We start from the raw sequence: 11,760 nt of genomic DNA on the forward strand, positions 1-11,760 counted from the left end.
CACTAGAAACCTTATACCGACTTTCAAACATGATGGCGGTTGCGTAATGATGCCAAACAATACATTCAAATTTTAAGAGTTAATTTGCGTGAGAGTGCCCGAAATTTGAACATCCACAGAAAGTACATATTTCAGCATGATGATGATCCAAAACATACTGCACTTAAGACGCGCCTTTGGTTGCTTTATAATTGCCGAAAACGGTTGAATACGCCTCCACAGAGTCCCGACATAAATCCCATAGAAAATTTATGGTCTATTTTTAAGAAAAAAATAAAATATTATATCATGAAGAACACAGGAGGCCTTAAAATTGCTTTGCGTACAGAATAGGAAAAAAATTCACCAAATTAAACAAAAAAAAAATAGTGGAATCTATGCTAAATAGGCTTAAGGCAATAAAAAAGGCACCCAATAAATTACTAAAAATAATATTATGTTACGTTTTTTTAATCCATAAGTGTACGAATACGGGTTTTGTTTGAATCAGAATATGAAATGTTGTTTTCAATAAGGCGGTCAAAGGGTAGTATAGGTCCCAGGGCGAAAAGTGGATTGGTAGCATAAAACCTGGGAAACGCCTGCTGAACCAACACCAACAGTTCTACTACCAAACTCTATCTCCACCTCCACATGGTGATCGCTGGGAGTACTTTCTTCATGAAAACTGCAGACGGAGAAGGATGAAGGCGAGTCTCCCGCACCTAAAAATGGGACAAAATGTACCAACTGGTCCTCCAGGTTTGGGGGTTGGGGAGGGCTGACAACCCTACACGAAAAATCGATGTTACGAAGCCACGAAAGGAGCATCGGATAGGAAGGATCTTACAACGACAAACCCGGTAACGACAACGGATTAACGATTTGCGCATTTTCTCATGGAAAGTGCGCTCCCTGTACAGACCGAATGCTGCTGAGGAGCTAGCCAATACCCTGTCCGAATGTAAGGCTGATGTAACAGCGTTACAAGAGATGCGATGGACAGGGACCGGTTTCCTGGAGAAGAGCCGCTACACCATATATTATAGCGGCCATCCAGTAAACCGTGTGCTCGGATTAGGTTTCTTAGTGAGCCAAAAAATGAAACCTGCTGTTATCGGCTTTGAAAATATATGCGAAAGGCTATGCACTCTGCGTTTGCAAGGCAAGTTTAGAAATATAAGCCTCATAAACGTTCACGTCACTACAAACGAGACTGCAGAGTCGGAGAAGGATACTTTCTACGAGGCAGTTGAGCGGACCCTCGAAGCCTGTCCCAAGTATGATATCAAAATCATACTTGGAGATTTCAACAGTCAAGTAGGGACGGAGCCCGTATTTAGGCGATACGTCGGCTTCCAAAGCTTACATAGGGATACCAATGATAACGGACTTATATTATAGAGGTATCACGTTGCCATAGGGTCGAAGCTCTTACTGTACAAAACTATGATCTTGCCTCATGTATTCCTCGGAAACTTGGGTTCTTAGCAAGAAAAATTGCGAACTCTTGGCCGCGTTCGAGAGCAGAATCCTTCGAAGAATTTTTGGCCCCCTACATGAGGATAGACGATTTCGTAGCCTACACAATGACAAAATCTATGAGCGATACCATGACCGTCCGGTTGTGGATAAAATCCGGCTGAATAGGTTACGGTGGGCGGGTCACTTAATCCGTATGGATGAGGATGATCCCACCCGGAAAGTCTATAAGGGCAATATCTATGGTAGAAATAGAAGACGAGGCTGACCCTGCCTAAGATGGAGCGATGGCGTAGGTCATTACGCCAGACAGCTTTTAGGGGTATCGAATTGGTGGACCTCAGCGCAAAACCGGGATGTCTGGAGTTCCTTATTAAGGCAGGCCTAGACCGGATATCGGTTGTTGCGCCGTTCATGATGATGAATGATAACGGACTGCGGATTATTCAGTAAGCAGTATCACACGAAATGGTTGTTGGAAGTACCTGGTTTGCGCGGAAAACCGTTCACAAACATACGTGGGCCTCTCCAGACGGGACCACTTTCAACCAAACTGACCACGTGCTGATTGAACGCCGCCACCTCTCAGCCTTGATGAATGTCAGAACATATGGGGGGCCAATATAGACTCGAACTACTATCTCGTTGGCATGGTGCTCCGAGCTCGAATTACGATACTACCTACAATCCCCTCTGACAATCAGGTGAGAGTGAATACTGAAGCCATCCACAACACAGCCCTCCGCGACACCTGGAGGAGTTGTTTGAAAAGTCCTTTATTGGGGTGGATCGGTATAAAGACCTTTTTGACAAAACACTCAATTTAACAAAAAAACCCGTGTTAGGTCAATAAAAAACGAACCGGTAAAATAGGGCAACTTCCGAAAAATAATCGAGGACGCAACAACCCCATTTTGGATCTTGGTCTTGAAGAGCGGTATATCAATTAATTTTAAGACCATAACGGTACGATAGGAGGCAATCTGGCCACCACTACGTTCCTCTGGGACCATTACCCTGGTTTGACCTGGATATCCTACTCATGCATAACTGAATAGACTGATAACTGACTTTCATTCATGATACAAGTCTCGTCGTCCGCCGGAGGAGTGTTGCACCCCCTCTCCGGGGTAAGTTTCGGAAAAAAGTGTGGTTTAACATAAAAAAAAGTTCTATTTTTAAACAAAAAAATCGTTTTTTAAAATATTGATACGAGCCTGCTTAAAGCCTGCAAAATTCAGTAGCAGGAGGAATAAATGATTGCGATATGATTTGAATCAACTACTTTCAAAACTTCTTAGTAAATGTGGCGATATCATTAAACAACCAAATTTAGGTTTGAAGGAAAATACAAAGATAATCACAATCTCTGCAAGAGTCTACATCACAAATAGCTTTCGATCACATGCTCACAATTTTTTCTTCAGCAATGCTGTCGACCTTCAATCCACGCCTCTTTCTTTTCCTAAATGATCGCAATCTATACAAGCTTTCTATAACTCACTTTCTTGACAACTAATTCTTTAAAAACAGCATTGTGGTCAATAATATATTTTAAAGTAAATTGCAAGCTCAGTTTTTCGAGCCCAAAATGCTGCTAAATTTGGATTAGCAAGCATTCAACAAAAATGAGTCAATACTTCCAAATCTACAAAACGAACGTATCTCTGATGACGTCCTTGGGGTTATCAAAGGTCTCTTGAGAAAAAAATCTGGTTGCCAGTACAACATATAAATTACATTTTATTTGTCAAGAGTTTTTTTCTTCTGCAAGAAGCACCATCAAATAAACTTACTTATGTAGCAACAGTAACCTCGTATGGTCAGATCTCGAATGCGACATGAGAGTTGGAATGCTTTAAATCTACTTTCGATCGTTGATACCCGTTCGAGCATTGTATCGACGCCGTCAACTTGTTTACTTCTTTATTCGGCCGGCGTTAAACTTGTGGTCGAGTCTTTTGTAACGAGTTGCAACAGAGATCCACTCTTCGGTCGATCTTGTCCCTTAATCCAGTTGGTGAATGTTCTTAAAAAAAATGAATCAGAAATAAAATAAAACGAAATGTTAATTTATTCATCTTACTCTGCTACGAATGAGAGGGGTGTCCACGTAGAAAAGTCCGCATTAGGCATCCATTTGCGATTCATTGGAGTATCAAGCGTGACCGGGAGGATTGCTACGACCAGAGAGTCTTTTGGGAGGCCGGAGTCCTTGCCGGCAAGTGATTTTGTTAGTTGATGCACTGCAGCTTTGGCCATTCCATAACCTAATTGACAATACGTAGCTTGTTATTGATGTGATTGGGATAAACCTAACACTGACTCACCGATCATTCCTGGGGTTCCCCCTAAAGCTGGTTTGGCGCCAGTTAACGTCAAGACACCTCCGTCCTTGAGATAATTTGCCGCAATTGTTGCAGAAATCGATGAAGTCCAAACGCTCTGTTTCCACATCAAATCAGCATTCTTTGCTAGGTCTAAAGAATGTTTTTAGTTGTATTTGCTTGATACTAACATCTTAGTATTTGAAATCTTTCTTTTGAATTTTAATGCAAAGACCGTCTTTAACCTTACCTTTCTGAGCATTTCCTCCAGCCCAACCGCCTGCCACACAAATGATGGCATCGACTTTTTGATCCTTAAGGACTTCTCCAACTTTCGATAGGACTTCAGTTTCCTGATCTACCCAAGTACCGTCGCGGCCCACCACGAAACTCACGTCAGCCTGCTCGTTTGCCACTAAATCAATGCTTCCTACCCACTACGTTTTGGAACAGAATTTTCTTTAAGATCCTATCAGGGAGCAACAGTACTTCAACAGGACACTTACCCAATTATTGGCTTTGAAATGTGATACGCAAGCGGCTCCGAGGGCGCCCCGGCCTCCATAAACGAGAATTTTTCCAGCCGACATGATGAATTCACCTCGCGATTCTTATGAAAGTCAACGTATGAATGATTTTGCTCAACTTAAACTCAATGGCAAATGCACTGTGAAAAAGTGGTTCACCGTTTCACAAACCGGTTGTAGCCAAGAATTCCAGACGATGACTTTCACGGCCGCACGACACGGAGAACAAGCACGACCCACGAAAGAATCTCACAAACAACTCCGAAAGTTGGATGGAGAACGTTGACTGAAATACCTGTTGGCTCTCCGCTGTCACCACTCGTTGCTTTCGATAGCTGTCCCGGAACTTTGCGAAAATGAGCTTTTCAATTAGTTGAGTGTGGGACGCGAAGTTGTCCATACACTGTTAATTTATGTGTGGGTATAAAATTTTAGAGCATATAAATGAATTTCATGGGCACACCATTCTGTGAGAGATTTGTGTTAATGTGTAATTATTAGCAGCATTTAAGCATTTTAAGGTTTACTCTGTAACTAAAAAGGAAAACCAAATCTTAGGCAAAATTCAAACCTAAAGTGCGTTTCATAACTACAGGGCCATCCCCGATTTGGCTGATCTGTCCTTTCGTTCTAAACTAAACTAAATGCAATTTTTTGTCCTTGAAGAAGGATCGTCTAAAGCCCTGCTCAACACCACCGCATAAAATTGTATGGACCAGGTAACGGGGAAATAACAAATTTAGGAAATTCGAGCGTGTCATAACGATGCGACCACTTTCAAAAACAACGAATTTTTCGATGAAAAATTCCAACTAATAAATAATAGATACTTGAGCTGCGAACTTTTTAAAATGACTGAAGAATTTGAAAATACAGTTTCTCACACTATCAACGAGGTTTTGCGTAACTAGGGTTTGATGGTATTCCGCGCTGGGAATAATACTGCCTTACATCCCCTCCAGTTATGTTGTTCTTCCAAATGCGGTGAAAGATGATCACCTACATACAAGGAACAGAGAGGCTTTGGTGGCGGTAGTAGGTTAACGAAAAAATCGGTCGAGAACTCCCCCAACATCGGACACGTAGGCAGAATGGTGTACTTATGCATGGTTTGAATCAGACTGTAAGACTCTCAGAGCAACTAGAGAATAGCAGGGATATAGGTACAACAGCTGCAGCTGAAAATATTATGGGGAACTACAAACATCCTCTCAAGATACCAAATTTCTTTGATTTCCCGAGACAGTGGTTCATAATTCATCTTCTTCAATAATATACGCGGAGCGACCCGTCTTGTCAACGAACAACACGTTCGGTTTATTGTGTAGTATGTGGTTACCAGTTAGAATTTGCCGGTCACAATACATGTTGCAAGCAAAACTATCGAGTACCCTCTGCAGTTCATATCGGTCAACCGGATATATTCATGTCATGACATCTGCTCTTTCATTATCAGATTTTTATAAGCTCGAGTGGTAAACATGTCGTTCTGATTCATACTTAAATCCCTCCGTCCTAACAAAGAGCTCTCCAGCACAATGCCATCTGCTCGATAAATGGAAAGGACAAATGGCTGATAGAGAAAATTCTCATGTTATTGTCTTCAACTTCCATTCGTCGACCCGTTGGTCTGACTTCATCCCACTCAGGGGATTGGAAGATCGATCCTTCAAGTTAAGTGAGTAAAGTCATCCTGTAATCTTTTCACAAATCCTTTGTTGTAAAAATAAGTGGGTAGCGAGTCCACCAGGCGGTGATATTATTAATAATATAAGGTTTTCCATTAAGCTTTTCAGTATTCTGGTTTATATTATTTTTATAAATATATATGCGTGGATTCACTACAGGGTATCAACGGGTAGAATATGTTTACACATTAGAGAAAAATAATGATGAAACCCACTGCTTAGAGATAAGAATAAAAAGGCCAGAGGAGCAATTAAGGGAAATGAAAGCCATACTTGATATCCTCTGTGGGTTTAAAGTTCAGAAAAAAGTATAATTCGGCCTCTTAAGGGGTTATTCTACTGTTAAATAATTTTTTCAATTTTTTTCTCCTACGTATTTTTAGATAATACCTTGAGGAATAACTGTGCAAAATATTATGTTGATATCTATTTTCGTTTTAATTTTAAAAGCGTATTTCGAAGCGCGTGTCAAACGGTTCATATACAGGAGAAACTTTTTCAATACATGATTCTTTGGTGCGCAGGGTAGCACAGAGAAAGGTCCAACGAATCTAATCTAATGTAACGCATCTAAAGTTAGACAAAAATATTAAATTTAGAAAAGTGAGAGATTTTTTCCCAATAAAATACATACTAGCCATTTACCCCTTGGTGTTACATAGCACGTTAACCATACCTACGCGCCATGGCTCGCCTTCCGGCAACAACCGCATTCACCCCCCGCCCCTCCACACAATGCAGATAGGGAGAGTGCGATGACCCGTCAGACTGAGAACATTGATTTCGTTGGTGGTCCAACTCTAACTATCTTGGAAATATCAGGCCTTAACCCTTGTAGAGCCTCTCCCAAACGCATCACCTGGCTAAGTAGCCGTCCTCATCCCCATTCTCTAAGGCTCAGTGCTAGCGTGAAATACCACGAATCCTTCTTATCTCGAACTATACAAATGTGAAATAGACTACCAATTTCTGTCTTCCCGTCTGACTACAACATACAGATATTTATTCAAGGAGTACGTGGCCACTTCTTTCAAGCTCAACTCCTTCTCCATTCCAATCCCTAACTTCCTTCCTCCCCGCTAAGGCTGTTCTATAGCTTTATAGCATCAAAGGGCATCCCTGAGCTTCTGCATCATCATAAAAAAAAATTGGTCGTAGAACGCATCCTTCTCTACTATATCGGAACCTTGCGACGGTGCATAGCATTGTAACATATAATTGTGATGCTCCCTAACCGGGACCGGAATCTTGCAGTTAGAAGTCTGCCAGAAACCGGCTCCCAAATCAAAAGAGCGCGCTTTGCGGTAACGGTTAGAAGCAACTCGGCACTGAATTTGCATCTGCTAATACTTGGCTTTTTAGCGTCAAAAAGCACATTGCCGCAAGGAGGATTGGAGAACCGTCCAAAGTTCGACCATTTTAGTTCGCTTAGGCCCAGAAAGTCCAAACTATATCGTTGGAATTCTCACTTGAGTTGGAGAAAGCGAGCATTTTGGAGATCCTCGATACACTCGTACCGTGCGCACATTCCAGGATTCAATCATAGTCCGTTTTCGATAGCCAAAGGTCGTGAGGTCAGTACCTATCCGATGCGTTGTAGAACTTTCAGTAGCAATACAATTTCAAAATTTGCTGTTTGCTAGCGCACAAACTTCCAATCCTTTTAGTCGCCTCTTACCACAAGCAGAAAAGACTCTGAGTGTATTCTTAAGCTCCAACTCACAGGCGTAATGAAACATCGACAAAAATCGAGTACACTATGTTTAAAATTTACGGTCAAATTTAGGTGAGTCCAGTAGATTTTCATCAAAATGAAAAAAATATTTTTGTTGGATTGATTACAGCTCACTTGGAAAACCGGAGCACTATCCCTGCGATACTCCCTAAAGACTGTGGTTGTCATTTTGCCTTTTTATTTTTTGTAATAATGATTTTAATTTGAGGAATCTATAACGAAACGTTGAAAATTTTAAGTCGATAGCTTTTACAGTATGCTTTTTTAAAAGTTTTACAATCATACCTTATGTTACGCGTTTAACATTAGAATAGCTTTGTACTGATTAAGGGGGTAAGTTGCTCCCGAAATATATATAAACACAATAAAATAAAATTGTAGTTTGGAGTAAGCAACTGGTCTATCAATACTAGAATAACCCTTTAAAGATTTTTGTCAAAGGCTGTTTACACAGGACCCCAGTAGTCGCTGGCAAGAAGTCAAAAATCTACACAAAAGAGGCGAATATTTAAATCCGAAAGTGTGAAAAGTGATCAAGAGTCGAAGTGAAAAAAAGCCGAGGCAGCACAGAAAGCTGTCCAAACCTGTTTCACTGGCCTTCCCATTAAAGCTAAGTAGTTCAAAGGAGCAAGGATGAATAATCGTCAAGCGGAGCTGAAGTATTGTAGAAAGAAACCCAGATCGGATGCTCTCCTTATGAAATGTGGCCTTTCCTACGTGGATATCTTACGAAAATTTAAGGGCGATCGCCAGTTTGTAGATAGACAGGCCACTATCTCCAGGAAAAGGGGTATATAGAAGGGTCACATTTTTTTGCCGTTTAAAAGGACTGTAGGATATCAAATGGGCAAAGCTGCTTTGGGAATGCTTTCGGAGGTTAGAAAATTCTATGGCGCTATATCCACGAGATGATAGTGGAGTGTAGAGATTTGGCCGAGTTATTAAACAAATGATACAATCGAAGTCTTATTTTGTTACCCTTTATGACTTTGTCAGACAGTCAAATCGTTCCTAAAAATAAGATTCATCTCGAGTCAGATGCTCAAGAATTAGTTTTTAAGAAATATATGATATAGAAAAGATGGGAAATTATAAGTTGCATTCAACTTTTTTTTCTAAGTTGAACTTAAGGATAAGATCAACGAGTCTTCATAAAGGGCCGGTAAGTTAGTTCGAGCTACAGGAACTGAAGGCCTCTGTTAAAAAGGCAAAAGGAAAGGCATACAGTGGAACGTAGCTACCTGAGCTACGATTTGCGTTCACAATGCGCAAATAAAATGCTAAGCCGCAGTTCAACCTATGTTAGTCGCTTCTGCGGAATAGTGAATGAGGTCGTTCCACAAAATCTGCGAAAAACGTCTGGTCTATATATTCTATGCTTAAAGAGGTAGGTGAAAAAGAATAGAAACGTCAGTAGAAAACAGGATAATAGGGCCCACACATAATTTTTACTCTAGACCCGTATATTCTAGACGCTACAATTTCGACAATCTTCGTTTGAGAAGAACGAGTACAATAATGGACCTTATTTTTCGAAGGAAACTCAATTGGTACCAGACCCGAAATATGATCTTGCAGCACGGGAACCGAAGTAGTCTTCTGGAGACAGACTCTCCCCGTGTGGGAGTTTCCTGCTGGCTGTGGTTGGTACGCCAAACCGCCAGAGTGAGCTCTTTGAGATCGGCATCGAATGCTGTCTTCTTCTTCTAAGACGGTAGAAGTGTTAAATAGGTCTCGCTTTCATTAAGATGGGGCATCTCTTCTTCTTATTATTTGGCCCTTTTATGGGCGGCTTAGTTAACCGTTTAGTATTAATTCGCCTAAAACCCCTTTTTACTCTCCTTTACGTAGGTTATCCCGGTAAGTTTAGGGATGGCGAGCTAGTTCTCTACAAAGTTTAGGGAAAAATGAGAGATGCACGAAACACAATGCGGAAAATCAGAAAAAGACAGTGGAACTCAAAAAGCTATGACGAGAAAGTTTTTACGGAGTATCTAACATAGAACAAGGTATGCGGTAACAAGGACACTTTTTTGATGGTCTCAGTTTTCAGTTCTGTTGTTTTTTAAATAGATCTCACCTTAGCTGCTCTCTAAAGCGCCTTATCTCTTCTTGTTCAGTGAGAATATTTTCCTTTTTAATGGGGGTTGGAAAAGACGGTAATCATATTGATTCATATCACCTTGAAATGCACATCATAAAAAACGATCATAAAAACGCATCAGACATAGTACATATGTAGGACATTTTTATAATGATAAATACATCTTATCTTATCATTAAAAGTTATATTTGATCGGGTGCTATTTTAGATTCCACCCAGGATTTGACATGAGATGCGTTTAAAAAGCCTGTAGCTCTACTTTTACAAGTTCTATCGCCAAGACTCAATACTCCAATCAAGTCCTTTGTTCCTGATAGAACCAATGGTCCTCCAGAATCTCCGAAGCATACGCTTGCATTCTGATAAATAGGTTTGGCGCAAATAATCTGATTGGTCTTGACCAATTTCCCGAAATATTTCATACACGTTTCCGTATCTGTGACTTCCATCGTCATGTATTGCAAGTATCGTGACTTTACAAGGTCTTCACCTGAAGTTGTGCCCCACCCGGAAAGAACAGCCTTTCGTCCAACTATGTCGCCAAGGTACCCTAAACGAACGGGTTGCAGTTCCATTTCATGCGCTTTCGTTATGGTTCTCTTCAGTTTAATTAAACCAACGTCGTAATGTTTATTCTCATGTGAAAACGCATCACGCACTCGTCTGCAGTAAGTAAATCGGTAAGGATCGCGTCTATCTAAAATGTTATAATACACCTTCATTCTATACGTTTTCATTTCTTTCACACAGTGGGCTGCAGTGATAACCCAACGCGGGTGTATGATAGCTCCTCCGCAGTATTTCCGTTTGATAGTAATTAGCGCTTGGTACGAAAAATCATCAAGGTTGGCTCGCATGCCGCTTACAATTCTCGGGAAAATTGCATCCAGTGGGAAGTAGTTGAACGTCTCATCTTGGATGGAACCGCAAACTCTAGAGGATTTTTTGGATAGTGCCATCCCTATATGGACAACATTTATTACAAAAGCTGCGTATAAAATTGGAATGGACTTCATCTCAACGAACTAAGGTAACGACTGCAGCTGGTTGACTCACGGGTCACAATTTTCCAAGCGTTATATTGCAATTATAATAGAACTGTTCCAACATGACTATTTAATCAGTTGTAGCTGGAAAACCCCCAATCATATAATTGTTTGTGTTTATTTGCCTCATTAATTTCGTATTTATTTAAAAGCAAACTATGTGAGGATGCTATCGCTGCTGGTATATGCACTGCTTAGTCAGAGAACGTTCCTTCTCTACCTCTTCTTGGTGTATCGCTCTAATTAATTTGCTCTTTGGAGTTCCATGTACGTACAGTACGATCTAGGCTATCTAAAATTATAGCAATGTATGGCGTTGGTAATTTTGTTTCCTAGTAGGGTACTGGAGTGGTTTTTCCATGATGGATTGAGCTGGGGTTAAAAATACACTCAAAGTATTCCCTGCTTGTCGTAAAACGCGTTCATCGTAATTGTGTAATGCTACCTACCACAGGAAATTTCACACATAGTGGAGCCAGGGGGAATACACGCATTGCGCTTAAGTGTCATACTCCGTGTGCTCGCATGGGAACAATGTGTTGGCTCCCCAGAGTCAATACGGCTCCTCTTTGATGTCTGTCCGTCATTCAGCAATGAGAAGACTTTTTTGCTGCGCAAACGACACAAACTGTGGATAACCTTCCGGAAATTATTGATGAGCAATGGGTACTATCAAAATTGCCTTTTCTTTGTCGGCCACTTTTCAAAAGGATGTCACATGACCGGATTTAGTGCGGAAGCGTGGAGGCGAATCGATGAACATAAAGAGCTTTGTAGTGTGTTGATTTCGGTAAGCGGGGGAGAACGAAGCTGGTTACTGTGAAAATGTACGAGAAGTAAAGCGTAGTTAGTGAGGGATGCAGAAGCAGGTA

General features: G+C 40.9%; 2 protein-coding genes across 2 annotated transcripts; both read right to left on the minus strand.

The window, feature by feature from the left end:
• Nucleotides 1-3,177: 3,177 nt before the first annotated feature.
• LOC119649472 (dihydropteridine reductase) lies at nt 3,178-4,599 on the minus strand. Its single transcript, XM_038051629.1, has 5 exons — nt 4,295-4,599; nt 4,039-4,225; nt 3,792-3,941; nt 3,548-3,731; nt 3,178-3,490 (listed from the first exon to the last, which is right to left on the minus strand). The coding sequence occupies exons 1-5, from the start codon at nt 4,376-4,378 to the stop codon at nt 3,388-3,390; spliced, it is 708 nt and encodes a 235-aa protein (XP_037907557.1). The 5' UTR covers nt 4,379-4,599; the 3' UTR covers nt 3,178-3,387.
• A 5,365-nt stretch (nt 4,600-9,964) lies between these two features.
• Nucleotides 9,965-10,895, minus strand: LOC119649471 (mite allergen Der f 3-like). The gene has a single exon (XM_038051628.1). The coding sequence runs from the start codon at nt 10,856-10,858 to the stop codon at nt 10,025-10,027; it is 834 nt and encodes a 277-aa protein (XP_037907556.1). The 5' UTR covers nt 10,859-10,895; the 3' UTR covers nt 9,965-10,024.
• Nucleotides 10,896-11,760: the final 865 nt, after the last annotated feature.

The sequence above is a fragment of the Hermetia illucens genome, chromosome 2, assembly GCF_905115235.1.
Source record: "Hermetia illucens chromosome 2, iHerIll2.2.curated.20191125, whole genome shotgun sequence".
Classification (NCBI taxonomy): Eukaryota; Metazoa; Arthropoda; class Insecta; order Diptera; family Stratiomyidae; genus Hermetia; species Hermetia illucens.

Bases quoted from the DNA above. Each gene is read 5' to 3' on its own strand.
- LOC119649472 (XM_038051629.1), bottom strand. From the start codon at position 4,378: ATGTCGGCTGGAAAAATTCTCGTTTATGGAGGCCGGGGCGCCCTCGGA. The intron at 3,732-3,791 runs GTGAGTCAGTGT...ATTGTCAATTAG, and splicing joins GGGAACCCCAGGAATGATCG to GTTATGGAATGGCCAAAGCT. The intron at 3,491-3,547 runs GTAAGATGAATA...ATTTTTTTTAAG, and splicing joins CCCCTCTCATTCGTAGCAGA to AACATTCACCAACTGGATTA.
- LOC119649471 (XM_038051628.1), bottom strand. From the start codon at position 10,858: ATGAAGTCCATTCCAATTTTATACGCAGCTTTTGTAATAAATGTTGTC.